The sequence below is a fragment of the Bombyx mori genome, chromosome 14 (assembly GCF_030269925.1).
Source record: "Bombyx mori chromosome 14, ASM3026992v2".
Taxonomy (NCBI): Eukaryota; Metazoa; Arthropoda; class Insecta; order Lepidoptera; family Bombycidae; genus Bombyx; species Bombyx mori.
The window spans coordinates 13,258,106-13,273,578 of record NC_085120.1 but is presented as its reverse complement, the minus strand read 5'-3'; the positions used below and the strand labels follow the sequence as shown (position 1 = coordinate 13,273,578).

At 42.8% G+C, this 15,473-nt stretch overlaps 1 protein-coding gene across 3 annotated transcripts; it reads left to right on the top strand.

The window, feature by feature from the left end:
• The first annotated feature begins 543 nt into the window (after nt 1-543).
• Nucleotides 544-14,971, top strand: LOC105841286 (protein cereblon). Of its 3 annotated transcripts, none has more exons than XM_062672228.1 (10): nt 544-657; nt 4,856-4,968; nt 6,998-7,194; nt 9,662-9,832; nt 11,342-11,422; nt 11,948-12,072; nt 12,146-12,285; nt 13,149-13,266; nt 13,777-13,918; nt 14,436-14,971. In XM_062672228.1, the coding sequence occupies exons 3-10, from the start codon at nt 7,001-7,003 to the stop codon at nt 14,536-14,538; spliced, it is 1,074 nt and encodes a 357-aa protein (XP_062528212.1). In that variant the 5' UTR covers nt 544-657; nt 4,856-4,968; nt 6,998-7,000; the 3' UTR covers nt 14,539-14,971. The 3 variants fall into 3 exon arrangements, with proteins under 3 accessions (XP_062528212.1, XP_012543837.2, XP_012543838.1); XM_012688383.4 differs by lacking the exon at nt 544-657 and adding an exon at nt 4,369-4,698; XM_012688384.4 differs by lacking the exons at nt 544-657; nt 11,342-11,422 and adding an exon at nt 4,369-4,698.
• The last annotated feature ends 502 nt before the right edge of the window (nt 14,972-15,473 follow it).

Here is a 15,473-nt window from a genome sequence, read left to right as displayed (position 1 = left end):
TTAATCATCTTCATTTCATTTCACTCCATAATATCATTTTTCATAAAAATAAGAATACAAATTAAAATAAGAAATGACTTAAAAGTCTCAATTACCAGGTCATAAAATCCCTTAAAAAAAAACAGAATGATCGGGACTTTTTGGCAGGTACGCGAGAAGTGAAGTTGTGTGATTTGTTTTATTTTGTCGATTTAGTGTTTCTTCAGGTTTAAATGTGTAATAACGGTGGTTTATTAACTGTTTAATATCTGTAAAAGTGCACAAATGTGGGAAAATGAAACAAAGTCCACTGAAAAAATCTCAGTAAATGAGCATCATTTTGCTGAGATTATACTTCATCCCATATCATTTCATCTCATGTCATTTCATTTCGTTTTCATTTCACTTCATGCTGTTTCATAATAATCAACTTCATTTCATTTCATATCATTTTCATATAAAAAAGTTACGTATCATTAAAATTAAAATAAGACTTGACCTAAAGGTCTCAGTTACCAGGTCATAAAATCACTTAAAAAAAACAGAATGATAGGGACTTTTTGGCGGGAATACGAGGAGTGAAGTTGTGTTGTGAAAGTGCACAAACGTAGGAACATGAATCAAAGCCGTTGGACGTAACTTCTCGGGATCCTCCAAAAAGTCCACTGAAAAATCTCAGTAAATGACCACCATTTTATTATGATTATATTTCATCCCATATCATTTCATCTCATCTTATTTAATTTCATGCCAGTTGATTAATGTCTCAAATTAATCGTTTCATTTCATTTCACTCCATATTAACATTTTTCATAAAAATAAGAATATGTAGTAATAAACTTATATACCTACTTACTAGCTTATAGTTTTTATAATGAGTCATTTAATTATGATTTTTTGAACTGCGTAATGAATTTAGGAATTATTAGTTTTATTATAAAATACAAGTATCATAACTGTCTCCTATTGCATGGTAATGAATAGTATCACTTTAACACGAAAGTTGTACTCCTAAAATATCCTTAGAATAATTAGAAATCACTGAAATTTCTATATGCTTGTTAATATTCAATACCATTAAAAATAACTGAATTTATTAAAACTGCGCTTAATCGTAGGTACTTTAACGATTAATTGGCCGTCTTCACTGACATTTTTTTGTTGAAGTATTGTTGAAGTTTGTTCATTTTTAATATTTTTTGATCTACGTAAGAAATAATTAGACAGTATAAACGTAAGTTTTGGTTTGAAATACCAACTTTGATTTTTGTGGGTTTTGAGTTTTGAAATAGATTTGCTTTAGGGATTTTGTTTCTAAACAGTTGGTAGCGCTGTAGCACCCCTTAATCCACTCTACTTAATAGATATGTACCGTAAAATGGGGTGATTAGGGATTGAGAGGTGAATGGGGAAAAAACTAGGAAAATCTTTCGACGCTCAATATTAGTTATTTAATCGTTGCAAAATCTTCTACTTTTTGTGAATAGTAGAACGTTAAAAAACATAAAACAACTGAATATGCATGATAATAGCTGCTAACTTATAAAAAATTAACTTCTTGTGGTGGTAATTATTTTAGTGCTAGAAACTTTGCTCTCTTTTATTTATTTGATAATAATAGAAGACGACTGTGATTTATAAACGTTTAGTGTTTGAACCATCATAAATATTAAAAGTAAGACTCAGTTGTTATTGGTTTTAATGTATTTGATAAAATAAAAATAAACAACAAAAATAAGTGTGTGTGTCCGCTCCGACGCACGACTGGAGTTTACTGGATATAAATATAAATTTGTGTCAGTTGAATACAGTAAAATATGGAAGTTACGTATTCTAGTGAGAATGATCCGGGAGTTGCGGAACACGTGGATGCGGTAATTAAGTAAGTCTATATAATTCACTTTTACAATTAATATATAAGTTGTCCATTCACTGATAGAAGGAATTGTTTATATTTAATAAGCTTTATTAATAAATGATTTGTAGCGGGTTATATTCGGGTATCAACCCACTAACAGTTGATACGTTCAGGAATCGAACCCGAACGGCGTCCGGCCACAAGCAAAACGATGTCGGTAAATTAAACGAAACAATACGAGAAATAGTTCTATATTACGACAACAGGATACACTACAGATTATTAACAAATTAACGAGACACAAAACAAACGACTAACAAATATATGAAAATACAATAATGAGAGAAACGCGCGATCAGTACGAGGCTTTGTGGTGGACTGCCGGCGCAGCAGCCCGGCGTCACCTGCGATAACGCGGCCGCGCGTTGGCTCCTGATTGGCGCGCGCACGCATCACCATGGCCAATCAGGCGCATAACGCATTTCGTGTGACATGCTATACTCTCTAGTACGATTTTGGTCCCCATAATTTTCATACCCCGGGCCTATATATGTAAATCGATTCTTAAGGAGTAAACTCCAAAAAGTGGTCAATTGGGATGAGAATAAGCGAAATGGAAACGACCTAAGTATAAATAGGTACAGGTATGTAGGGTTGATAAGTAGTTATAAAAATATTTTTTAAATTTGTTGGTAAGAATCTGGTTTATTCATGATGTTTTTGCCTAGAACTTTTTTTCAAAATTATCAATGCAGTGTTGTTTTATTGTTTGGCAAATATTTATATTATCAGTAATAGGTTGTTCTCTATTTTTAGATATGCCTCACATGTACGTATCAAAGAGTGCAAATCCTTATAAGAGATATGATCCCTTAACATTAAAAACAGTAATAGAAGCCTATGAAATTAGGAATAAGTATTTAGTAGAAATAGCTAAGCAATTTAACATAAGTAAGTTGGTTTTGCACAGACATGTAACAAGAACAATGAAATCTCAAGGTGGACAAAAATGTCTAAGTAATACATAATAAATATATATTAATATTTGTTCAGAGTGGGGGTATCCACCTGATTAATCCATGGAATAACGGACACACCTAATCTCTTATCCTAGATAAAAATATCAGCCCCTAAGTACTTAGTAAGAACGAAGAAATATAAACCGCTTATAAGAAATTCCGCTCGTTCGAATTTAGGTGCTTACTCTCCCTTAAACAGAATCGTTTGGGACTACAATAACGTCCACGGTAGCGCAGTCTCTGTCAATGTTCATTCGGAGTTGTCCGATTGCGCTGAACTAACTTTAAGTGATGAAATAGATGTTTTTTCTAATTGTCTCAACTCACAGGAAAAATCTGTCGCGGATAATTTCCCAAGTAAATATAAATTAATCATAAGTAATGAAATGTAATCAAGTTTTAGTTATATACTTTTTGGAGTTTACTCCTTAAGAATCGATTTACATATATAGGCCCGGGGTATGAAAATTATGGGGACCAAAATCGTACTAGAGAGTATAGCATGTCACACGAAATGCGTTATGCGCCTGATTGGCCATGGTGATGCGTGCGCGCGCCAATCAGGAGCCAACGCGCGGCCGCGTTATCGCAGGTGACGCCGGGCTGCTGCGCCGGCAGTCCACCACAAAGCCTCGTACTGATCGCGCGTTTCTCTCATTATTGTATTTTCATATATTTGTTAGTCGTTTGTTTTGTGTCTCGTTAATTTGTTAATAATCTGTAGTGTATCCTGTTGTCGTAATATAGAACTATTTCTCGTATTGTTTCGTTTAATTTACCGACATCGTTTTGCTTGTGGCCGGACGCCGTTCGGGTTCGATTCCTGAACGTATCAACTGTTAGTGGGTTGATACCCGAATATAACCCGCTACAAATCATTTATTAATAAAGCTTATTAAATATAAACAATTCCTTCTATCAGTGAATGGACAACTTATATATTAATTGTAAAAGTGAATTATATAGACTTACTTAATTACCGCATCCACGTGTTCCGCAACTCCCGGATCATTCTCATTAGAATACGTAACTTCCATATTTTACTGTATTCAACTGACACAAATTTATATTTATATCCAGTAAACTCCAGTCGTGCGTCGGAGCGGACACACACACTTTTTTTATTTTCGTTGTCAATGCACTGTCGATTGCACCTATAATTGAGGTGATCTCTGCCATTTACTTTTGTCAGTTTTTCAATGTTTTTTATTGATGATCACTTTGTTGGTGCAACTAAATAAATTAAAACCAAGGAGTGCCAGCCCTAGCAAATTTCTCTATTAACACTAATTTCGTCCTCAAAAACCGCAAATTTTGGGTAAACAGGGATACACCTTTTTTTGCTTAAACTGGAATGCTAATTGCATAGCTTTAAATTGGATAACAAAGATACCCCCAAGACTCAATAATTTTAATCCTGATATAGCATTTTAAACATCAACAACTACCTTAAAATTAATTGTTCATGAAGTTGGAATTTTTTCCTATTCACCCCGTTTTACTGTGTAGGATTGTGGTTTAAGCATAGATTACTTATACTTAATATCATAGATAATACACTAAATTTAAAAAGATTGTGTTTGTTATTGACGTTTAATAAAATCTCTAAAAAAGATCTTGTTTAAATACAATGATCCAAGTACTTATTAAACATTATTAAAGAATATGTCATAAAAGGAACTATATCCAATAAATACGCATCCGATTTAATTTATAGGTAGTTTTGTGGAATGTACTTGTTATTCACATCTTTGATTTATCCGAGAGTCCATCGAGGGTTCGGAAATTAATTCAAAATTTCATTGATAACAGAGTTATCAACAATGGATCTAGATGAGAACTGTAAGTAGAGTTACATGTCATTCTCTATTTGTTAATAATTAGTAGTTAAATTTTTTTGGCTATTTATTTATTTATTTTGCGTAGTTGACAACGAGAGACGAAATAGGACAATGTTGATGTATGAAATACTTACTCGTGTGTTTTATTTTTCTTACAGCACTTGATAGCGAATCGCTGCAAAGAGTCTCTGCTAGTGAAGAAGTGGATGACGAGCAGACAACCTCAGAAGATGAGCAAGACTTTGACATCTCTTTAGCTGCCTCGCATTCCGTAAGCCTGCCCTACTATCTTATTATGAATAACATCTAATATTCACCATTAACATTTACACATGTAGTGCCTTTAGTGTAGAAACCTTTAAAAAGATTTCTCTTTGGTGACAAAGTCAGTTAGTAAACTGAGTCCGGTATTTAAAGTTAAAAATTAGTGAAACTTCAGCTTGTAAAATTTTTAACCTGACTTACAAATCTATTTGTCTTTTTAAATAAATTAATCCATAAATTATATAAGAGGTTTATTGTAATGCTATTGTTGTTTATTGTTATTTTTTTATCTATGTTATTATAATTTGAAGTAGTTGTGACCTAAAGAATAAGACTTCTGATGGATTTGTATTCAACTATGCGATGGTTTTCCAAATCCAAATCTAATCCAATCCAAATCTAATGTTGGAGCTCATTCCAAAGCTGCATGGTACGTCGCAAAAAGGATCTCTAGAAACACACTGTGAACGAATGCAGTGGTTTCAGGTAGTATGGATGAACTCTACTCCAGTGGGGGGCAGTGCGAAACAATACCTCAGAGCTTTCTATACCTTTATCCTTTGAAAACCAGAGATCCAGCAGTTTTATTTCCTCATGCATCACAATGTATCTATTAGCGATGATTGACACCTGAGATATGGATGTTGGTTTTGCATAGTATTTATAGGACTGCATTGATTTTGAAAGCTGTAGCCGTAGCTGTATCATAGGATAGAAAAATATATATTTAATAAATACTTGAATGACACTAACAACCTTTTTATGACAAATTTGCATACAGGACATCTCATGAACATTATAAAAAGATTCCTATCAACTTCTACTTTTTCATTGAATTTTACTTAAGTAGCCGATGACCGCCACCCGAAGACAAACTTGCCCTGCAGTCACCTTAAACAACATAGATATCTGCAACTTGAAAATTCAAAGTACTTGAGGATGTACGTGGACTGACTAAGAGAAAACATATATTAACCAAACATCTCTTACTAGAAAGTCTGTTGAAAATGTTGATATACAAATTATTATTAAACCCATTTGAGCTTATGGCATCCAATTGTATGCAAAAAGTTTGCACACAAGTTCCAAGCAATAACATTTGGGTTGTCAGTCAATCACCTGCTTTCTTTTATCTATTTTGCCACAGTATTGATTTTACAACCTTTTTACTTATTTAGTTATAATTGTTGCAGCAGCTTCTAGGATCCCATCTAAACACATTTTTTTAAGAAGAGTCTGTATAATATAATTTCAACATACAGGAATGGACTTTTGTTCCCTCTCAACAGTTACAATGTACTTTTGGCTTAATGAGTTATCATATATCCACTGCATCTGTATACATCCAAAAGTAACTACCCTGTCCCGCCGTTTCAATAGCCCCGACTGGGCTCCGGCCCGGTCCGAGGTAGGGCGCCGGTTGTGAGCGGCAGGAGTTTTTAGTGAGGTTCAACTCCCACATACCCCACCTGCCGCGCGGGTGGGGATCCGGCGATTTTCTCCTGTGGAAAAAAAAAAAAAAAAAAAAAAAAAAAAAAAAAAAAAAAAAAAAAAAAAAGTTAACTTGGTCCTTTGAAGGATACATACATAAGTATTTAAAAACATATGAATAATGAACATGTTTTAAGTTTAACATAATTTCGGCATTTTTGGTTAGTTTCCCTTATTTATATGTAATGTGCAGTTGGCAGGAAGTCATGAACTGTGGTGAGGTTAAGCAACAGCGCAGAGTAATAAAGTTCTAATAAAACTATAAGTTATGGCTACATTCCTGGGGTAATGCTAAATATTGAAGCAATATATTAAATTTCCACTGGTAACTAACTTAGAAACAGCACAGTTCTAACATGCACAAATGCTTAATTTTCTGTAGACTGCACTTAATTAGCCCGATATAGAAAAACATCGTAAACACTGTAGTAATTTAACAATTCTATACAGAATAATGTACAATATTATACATAATTGTATATACCACGAAAACTATGTGAAAAAAGTAGAAAGTAGCCCAAGCTAACAAGTGAACTGTGACCCAGTACATGGGCGGAGGGCTCAGCTCGGTGCGAGGGCGCGTGGTGCTGGAGGCGGGCTGGGAGGGCCGCGTGCCGGTGGTGGCGCACCACGGCGCCGTGTTCCCGGGAGAGACCGTGCCCATGCTCGTGTCCAACGCGCACGACGCCGCCATCGTACAGAAAATCAAGGACGACAAACTCTTCGGCTTGCTGTGCCCCGAGTAAGTCTTGTTCTTAATATATAGATAAAGATTAAAATTAAAGAAAAATCAATATTTTACAACAAGTTATACTACACGGGTAGGAAGGTACCTTCATGCTGACTAATTCTGCCACGAAGAAATAAGTATTCATGCGACTTAAAGGCTGCCACAGCCGATACACAATACATTCTGACTGGCCGTCTCAAGGCACCCTTGAGGAGAGGCGGCGGCATCCGCAGCGTGATATCTATCGCTTTCCTAACTATATAGCACTGCACGGGACGTGAGCTAGGTCACATATCTAAGTAAAAAGTACATCCCAATAAGTATAAAATCATCTAACTAAACTGTCATTGATACTTGTTTAAGACGAACAGCACGAACGAAGCAGTAATAGATGATGATGAGATAGATTCAATAATAGATGTGTTCAGAAGTATACGGAAGTATATGAATTTCTTTATTCAAATTCAGTCATTTGTTTATTGATTGTGTTTTTTTTAAACTATATTTGTATCTTTTTTTTCTATCATCAATCAGCCCATACCGTGGGCCCCGAAGGTCAAATATTTAGGCGTGGTTCGTCAGGAACGTCGACCTCCATGACGACCTGGACTTAGAGTCCATCAGTAAGTATCTACAGTCGGCGTCGATGCGCCACTTCGATAAAGCGGCACGACACGAGAACCCTCTCATCGGGGCCGCCGGTAACTACATTCCCGATCCTGCGGACAGAATGGAAAGCAGTCGACGTCGCCCAAAACACGTCATCTCGGATCCTCCCGATCCACTAAGGGTCAATTCCCACTGAAAGAGCAGCGGCGCGCAGCGGCGCGCAGCGGCCGTAAGAGTAAGTGACTGAGCGCGGCGCCGCAAGGGGCAGTGTGGCGCCGCGAGGGGCAGTGCGGCGCCGCGAGAGGCAGCGCGGCATCCCGAGGCGCCGCAATGAGCCTCCGCGTGGTAGCTTTGAAAACTAGTGTGCGATCTACTTCACTCAAGGAAAGTTGTGTGGCAATAAATATGGTGGATTTGGATGTATGTATGGCAGCACTGGCTGTAGAAGAAGAACAAGATACCCTCTAATAAAATGACGCGAAATGCGCAAGCGGCAGGGCGGGCGGGTATGAAATGGTCGCTCGCGCGCAGCCGCGAGTCTGTCAGCTGCACCGCGGTCGGCCGCACGTCAGCTAGCTGCGCCGCGATCAGCCGCGCGGCGCCTCTTTTGACTAGTCGGTAGAAGGCTCGTGCAGCCTCGCGACGCCACGCTACCCCTCCTTTGCCTTCAAATGACTATGAACTTTTTAATCACGTAGATAAGATTCAAAATAGTTTGTAATATTTTGCCTCAAAAAGACGCTGCCGGCCGCTGCTCTTTCAGTGGGAATTGACCCTTACGGTGCTTTTAGGTACTTCAAGCACCAGTCACCGTTCTCGTCGAATCCGTTGCTTGCGACGAAGGGCTCGACGAGTAAATTAACTCTCAGACACAGCCCACTGAGTTTCTCGCCGGATCTGCTCTGTTTTCCGATCCGGTGGTAGATTCTAAGCACGGCTCTTGCTAGGATTCGTGTTAGCATCGTAGTCAGGTTTGAGCCCCGTGAGCTCACCTACAAACGTTAGGGCGAAGCTGAAATAGCCTCTCAAGGCTATCAGCATAGGTAGGAAAAAAAAAAAAACATCAAAGCCATTTGCGTCACATTGGCAAGGACAAAAAAAAATATGTGTACTGAACGCTCGCCAGCGCGACGAACGCGTTAAGGTGTGCCTCGCGTTGCAAACTGTGCAGACACAGAAATGAAGGGACTGAACGGTATTATCATTTGCGATAAAAAAAGGATTCTTTTTGATAAGTGGTCAAGGTGTCGGTGAGACCCTGGCTAAGAACCCAGGCAATACATCAAACAAAATGTTGCCTCTAAAAAGTCATGGTCACTCTGATGGCTTAGTACCGGTGTAGTTCATCGCAGCTTCTCACCAAATGACACCAGCGTTACTTCGAATGTGTACAGTAAAGAACTGGACACAATGATCGAGAAGCTCGCAAATCTCTCGACAGTAATGTTTAATCGCTCTTACCAGCTGCTCCCACACGACAACGCTCAACCTCATACGATACAGCAGCTGGTCTGTAAGCTAGGGCTAGGGTTGGAAGTTTTACTTTACATCATCCACCGTATTTACCAGACTTGGCGCCGACAGCATCTACTATTTCCAAAGTGTGAACAACTTCTTGGCAGGGTAAAGAATCAATAATCGAGAGCGCAGTACAAAATGATTGAATAGTTTGATGGCTCCCGTACATCAGAGTACTTCAAGAAGGGCATTGAAGCGTTGCAAGCATCGATACCGTGGGAGATAGAAATAAAAATTATTTATTAAAAAAACTGTAGTTTTCTGTATACTAAACGCCAGTTTCGTAGTCAAAAACCTATGTTTGATTGCATTATAATACGTCCGCGCGGGTGACGGCGGCGTGTGTGCGCAGCGGCGACAACGGCGCGGCGGTGTCGGGGTACGGCGCGCTGTGCGAGGTGTACGAGGCGGCGCTGGGCGGGGCCGCCGAGCCCGCCGCGCTCAGCTTCAAGGCGCGCGCCACGCACCGCTTCCGCTTCTGCCACATGCCCAAGTCTTCCGTGCCCATACACCTCTACGCCAGGTAGGTACAGGACGAGCCACCGACCTGACCCAGGTGGTACGCTCCAAGTGTAGTTTAAGCAACAATTAGAGCGCGCGTCATGTAAAAAGAACGCTGGAAGAAAGTGGAGGGGGTGTGTTTGCGCATGGATACACTCGCGCACGAAAATACTAAGTACTTTTGTTTTATTTTTGAAGTAATCTTTCGCTCGCGACTTTGTATATTGGTTATAAGTATTTACAGTTTAGTAGTTCTGTACTCTTGTAGCTGTATGTAGTTACATGTTACAGGAGAGCGTAGAAAGATATCATAAGTTTGAAGTTAAAGTAGTTTATGAAAGTTAAAGATTAGGTAAAGTTATAAAAATGATAATTTCTCTTGATGTGAATTGTACGATAGTTAGTGATGCACTCTCTTGACTGTAATTAAATTTCATATTACATTATTTGTTGTCACGCGGCAAAAAGCGGATCGCATCGCGAGTAAGCATGACGTTCTGGTACTGTTGGTGGTCGGCAATCCTTAACTATAATAAAATTGTACGGTGGGAAGATCGTACATGGTAGGTATGTACATTAAAAATAATATATTAGATAGATTTTTATGAAATAAAATTAAAAAAATGTTTAATTTCTGCGTTTAATGTTTAATCTGAATACGAACAGATAGACAGACGGACGGACGGACGGACGGACAACAAAGTGATCAAAGGGTTCCGTTTTTTTCCTATTGAGGTACGGAACCCTAAAAATTAAATTAGACTCGGATGATTTTGTTGCCACTGCGGTCCGTTTCATGCATTATTTCAAATTATCAACTGCATTATTATCAGCCTCTTTCTTCATAAAACAATATACGTCATAAATCATTTTTCTCATTTTTCTATGTAAAACCATTTTGTAATTAAAACTTATGTGCGCGATAGTATTTTGAGAACGAACGTAACGTGAACCTAGCGCGGAAAGCAAAGGTCGACTGACGAACCAATAGCACACCGGCAAGCATGCGGCATGACCCGCCCGCCCCGCGCCGCACCTCATACCACCAAATACATCGATAAATAGCCTAGTGCGCAGCTTGACCGCCAGCGTTCTTTTTATGTGACGCGTACTCTACTCAGGGTGTAAAACCATAAATTAAATGTAATATTTACCTACACATTCGAATTCAACAGTATATTCTCTGTGTTAGTATGGTAGATAGAGTTAAACAGTAAACATTGTATTGCAATAATTTGTTGCAAAATGTTTTGAGTGTTACTTGGAATCGGTTGACAGCTTTACATAGTGTTTTGTACCGCATGCAGATAAGGTACATAGACGTTGCCAAAACATTTTGTTACTATTACTATTACCACCACTGCTACTACTAGTAGTCGTTCATGTCCACTAGAAGCAATCTCGCCCTGTTTTACTAACTTACATTTTCCCTGTCTCCGTGTTGTGTTCCTGTGCGAATATGTTAAGGAACAATAAGAGCGATTAACAAACAGCACATTACGAGGGGACGTAACCGAGTCCGTTGTCGCAGACTGCGGCTGGCGGACGTGCGCGTGCTGCCCGACGTGTGCGGCCCCCCGCCGCTGCGCGCCCCCGGCCTGGACTCGCTCAGGTGCGTGCCCCCCTACTGTACTGTCGCGCCCCTGTGCCCCCACTGTACTGTCGCGCCCCCGTGCCCCCCACTATACTGTCGCGCCCCCGTGCCCCCACTGTACTGTCGCGCCCCCGTGCCCCCCACTATACTGTCGCGCCCCCGTGCCCCCACTGTACTGTCGCGCCCCTGTGCCCCCACTGTACTGTCGCGCCCCCGTGCCCCCACTGTACTGTCGCGCCCCCGTGCCCCCACTGTACTGTCGCGCCCCCGTGCCCTCACTGTACTGTCGCGCCCCTGTGCTCCCACTGTACTGTCGCGCCCCCGTGCCCCCCACTATACTATCGCGCCCCCGTGCCCCCACTGTACTGTCGCGCCCCCGTGCCCCCACTGTACTGTCGCGCCCCCGTGCCCCCACTATACTATCGCGCCCCCGTGCCCCCACTGTACTGTCGCGCCCCCGTGCCCTCACTGTACTGTCGCGCCCCTGTGTCCCCACTGTACTGTCGCGCCCCCGTGCCCCCCACTGTACATATCGCTCCGCAGGTCGCGGCGGGGGCTGCGCTACGTGGACGCGGCGCTCACGGCGTGGCCCGCGTTCGTCTACGACATGTTCGACTACGAGCGCATGCGGAACATCATCAAGGCGTACTTCGACACGCTGATGCTGGGTGAGGCCGCCGCCCCGAGAGCGCAGGGTGAGCGTGCACAGCGCCGACACTGACCGCCGCGGCGTGCCCACAGACGCGCTGCCGGAGGGCGCCGTGTCGCTGTCGTACTGGGTGGCGTCCAACCTGACGCTGGGCGCGCGCGACCGCCTGGCGCTGTTCGCGGTGGACGACGCGCTGCTGCGGCTGCACCTCGAGGTGCGCTTCATCACTCAGGTGCGCCTCTCCCCTTTGTAACCCTTTAAGTTTTACTCAATTGTCTATTGAAACACGCTCTTTCTCCATGGGAGAGTATTTATACAGCAGTCAATGTTATGAAATATTTTAAATGTCAAACTATCACAGACTATAAAAGAGAAGATATAGCGGATAAAGGGCGGCACTATCTGATGGCACGTCAGGCCACCTGATGGTCGGGCGCTACTGGAACCCTCTGCTATGGCGGCTTAATCGGAGCGATATGGTAGTGCTCATAACGAGTGCCCCCATGGAACTGTGCTGTCCACAGTCTTCCCCTTCTGAGGAGTGGTAGTCAAGTCGGTCCCTCCCCGCCTTGGTCTTATGGGGAGCCTAGAGAGGGTGAGCGCCAATAAACGTGCCGTGGACGTGGTTTGTGGTTGTGGTTTGTAGTTACTTTTGGTTAGTTTTAGATGTATAAAAAATTTTAAAAAATGGAAGAGGACAATATTCAATAAATATTTTCAAGGTGGGTGGCGCATTTACGTCGTAGGTGTCTATGGGCTCCAGTAACCACTTAACACCAGGTGGGCTGTGAGCTCGTCCACCCATTAAGCAATAATAATAAAAAAATCGACGACGGGGAGCGCCGTCCTCGGGCGTCAAGCCATCGTATTAAGTATATATAGATATACAATGCAGCCGGACACGCTATGAACAGCCCCCCTCAATTCCTTCCAGCATCAGCCTCACCCCTACCTTTCATGGCAGGGAGCTTTTGTCCGGACAGTGGGGTTTGCTCCGAAATCCGTTCTGTGACGACGACCCCTTTAGCTAGAGTGCGCACACTTGTCTTGTCGTACCATTGACCTTAAATGACCTTAAAGTTTGTTTGTGAGCAGTTCTCCCGCGCCCAGAAGTGCGCGCTGTGCTGCGGGTCCTGCGGCGGGGAGGTGGCGCAGCGCGAGCACGTGTTCCCCATGTCCAGCCACGGCGTGCACTCCAACTACACCAACCCGGGTGCGCGGCCCACTACACGAACAACTCCACAAACTTTATAGAATTCGAAAACAGACGAGCATAAAGTTCACTTGGTGATAATTGGTCACTGTCGCTCGTGAATATCAATAACACGAGGGGCTCCACCGAGCTAGCGCCCAGGAGACACCGCGGAGGGAAGTTCAGTACCTGGCAGAAATTGCTTCTCACTGTATGTTCACCGCCGGGGCGCGGGGAGCGGGCACTCGGCTCCGCCCACCAAGAGCCAAAGGGCCTGAGAGACCAGGGTCATCGACAGTTCGAACGGCGGGCTCTCTTCTGTTTGAAGTCGAAAGGCACTAACTAGTAATTAGAAAACCTGAACTGGCGCCGAGAGCGGGGCTCCGGTAGGAAGCGCGGCGGGTAGCAGTGGGTGTGTTTTGGTCACACATATTTCTAACGTTTCAAATGTATATCCAATGAATGAAGTGGAGTCATCTCGTTAATTAACTAAACCTGAGACTGCGTGCGTGCGCGGCGGGCGCGTTGCAGGCGGGTACGTGCACGGCGTGGTGACGGTGACGCGCGCGCGCGCCGCGCCCGGCGGCCCGCCCTCCGCCGACTACTCGTGGTTCCCCGGCTACAGCTGGACCGTCGCGCTGTGCCGAGACTGCCGCGCGCACGTGGGCTGGAGGTGCGCGTCCCAATTAACTAGTCAAACTTAGCATTCACAAACTTGTAAAAACCGCGCTCTTATCCGACTGGTCAGGTCGAGGAGAGAGAGCGGGGTGGCCATAATATTTTAAACATATTTTTCCTTTGTAGGCAAATGAGCACATAACCCACGTGATGGTGAGTAGTTACCGTCGCCCATGGACGTCAGTAATGCTAGGAGCACAGCCAAATCGCTGCCAACTGCTAAGTACTCTCCACAAGCCTCGTTTCAAGAAGATCATGTCATAGCGGTCTGGAATCACTGTGAAGGGAAGCTCATTCCAAAACCGGATGGTACGTGGCAAAAAAGATCTCTGGAAGCGCACTGTGGATGAACGCAGTGACTCCAGGTAGTATGGATGAACTCTACTCCGGTACGATGGTACAAACGAGATGTAAATGTGAAATATATATTAGCTATTAAATATGAGTTAAACTGCTTTACAATTGGGGAGGGACGTTCGGAGCAGTTGACAGAGATGGGTGTACGCGCACAGGTTCGACGCCATAAAGAGGAGCCTCCGCCCGCAGCAGTTCTACGGGCTCTGCAGGAACTACGTGCAGCCGCGACACCACGACCAGGACCTCGCCGACTACTGACCGCCCGGCCCGGCGCTGCCCCCGCACCGCATGGGGCTCGGGCTCAAAATCCTATTTCATGTAGTAATTTGGGAATACGAAATCGCGAGGAGAATCCGCGCGAGGTCGCCTCCCACACAAGGCAGTACTCCGACAGCCAGTGTTCTGAAGAGCCTGGTTTACTTAAACTCCACTACTTAAAAGTGTTTAATGCCTTTTGTTCCCTGATTACTTAGTCATGACGACAACGGACTTTTTTAATACTGTAAAGTGACGGCGTGCACACGTGACCCGCCCGGCGCAGCGTGCTGTGCTGTGGCTGGGTGGGGCAGGGCCGCTTGTTGTTATTAAGAAAACTTTTGTACATACTGTATCAAATCTTGTATTTAGTATTTTATAAAAAACCTGTACTGGATTAATCTTGTGTTACAGTAAATTTTGTAATTTTTGCGATGCTCAATGTTTGATTAATGATTTTGAGTTGTTTGTTGATTATTATATATCTGAGAAACCACCATTATTAACACCATCGTCAAACGTCGTAGAGGCGAATAGGGTGATCAAACCAAGAGAAATATTGAGTACACCAATCACGTTTGTTGTCTTAGAATAATTTATAAATCTTCTCTTGACGTTAGCAAACGAAAACTAATGACAGTTCTTAGGACGGAGGCACCGCTCTTCAAGAAGGCTGGTTGGTAAGTTTAATGGCGTCTACGCGCCTCCATCGACTAGGCCCTGTCGTAGCACGGAGTCAGTAGAGTTCAGACGATACCGCAATCGTGCTGCCATCTCTCGGGATCCGTGCTGCGTTTCGTTTAATTACCAAACTAATAACCGTCTCCGACAAATAAATATTTTTGTAATGTAATAAACGCAACACGTGTCCGTGTGCGTTGCAATTATTGTGTTCCATCGTGTATCGACATGCACGCGAGCAGCGACTAATCGGAGCG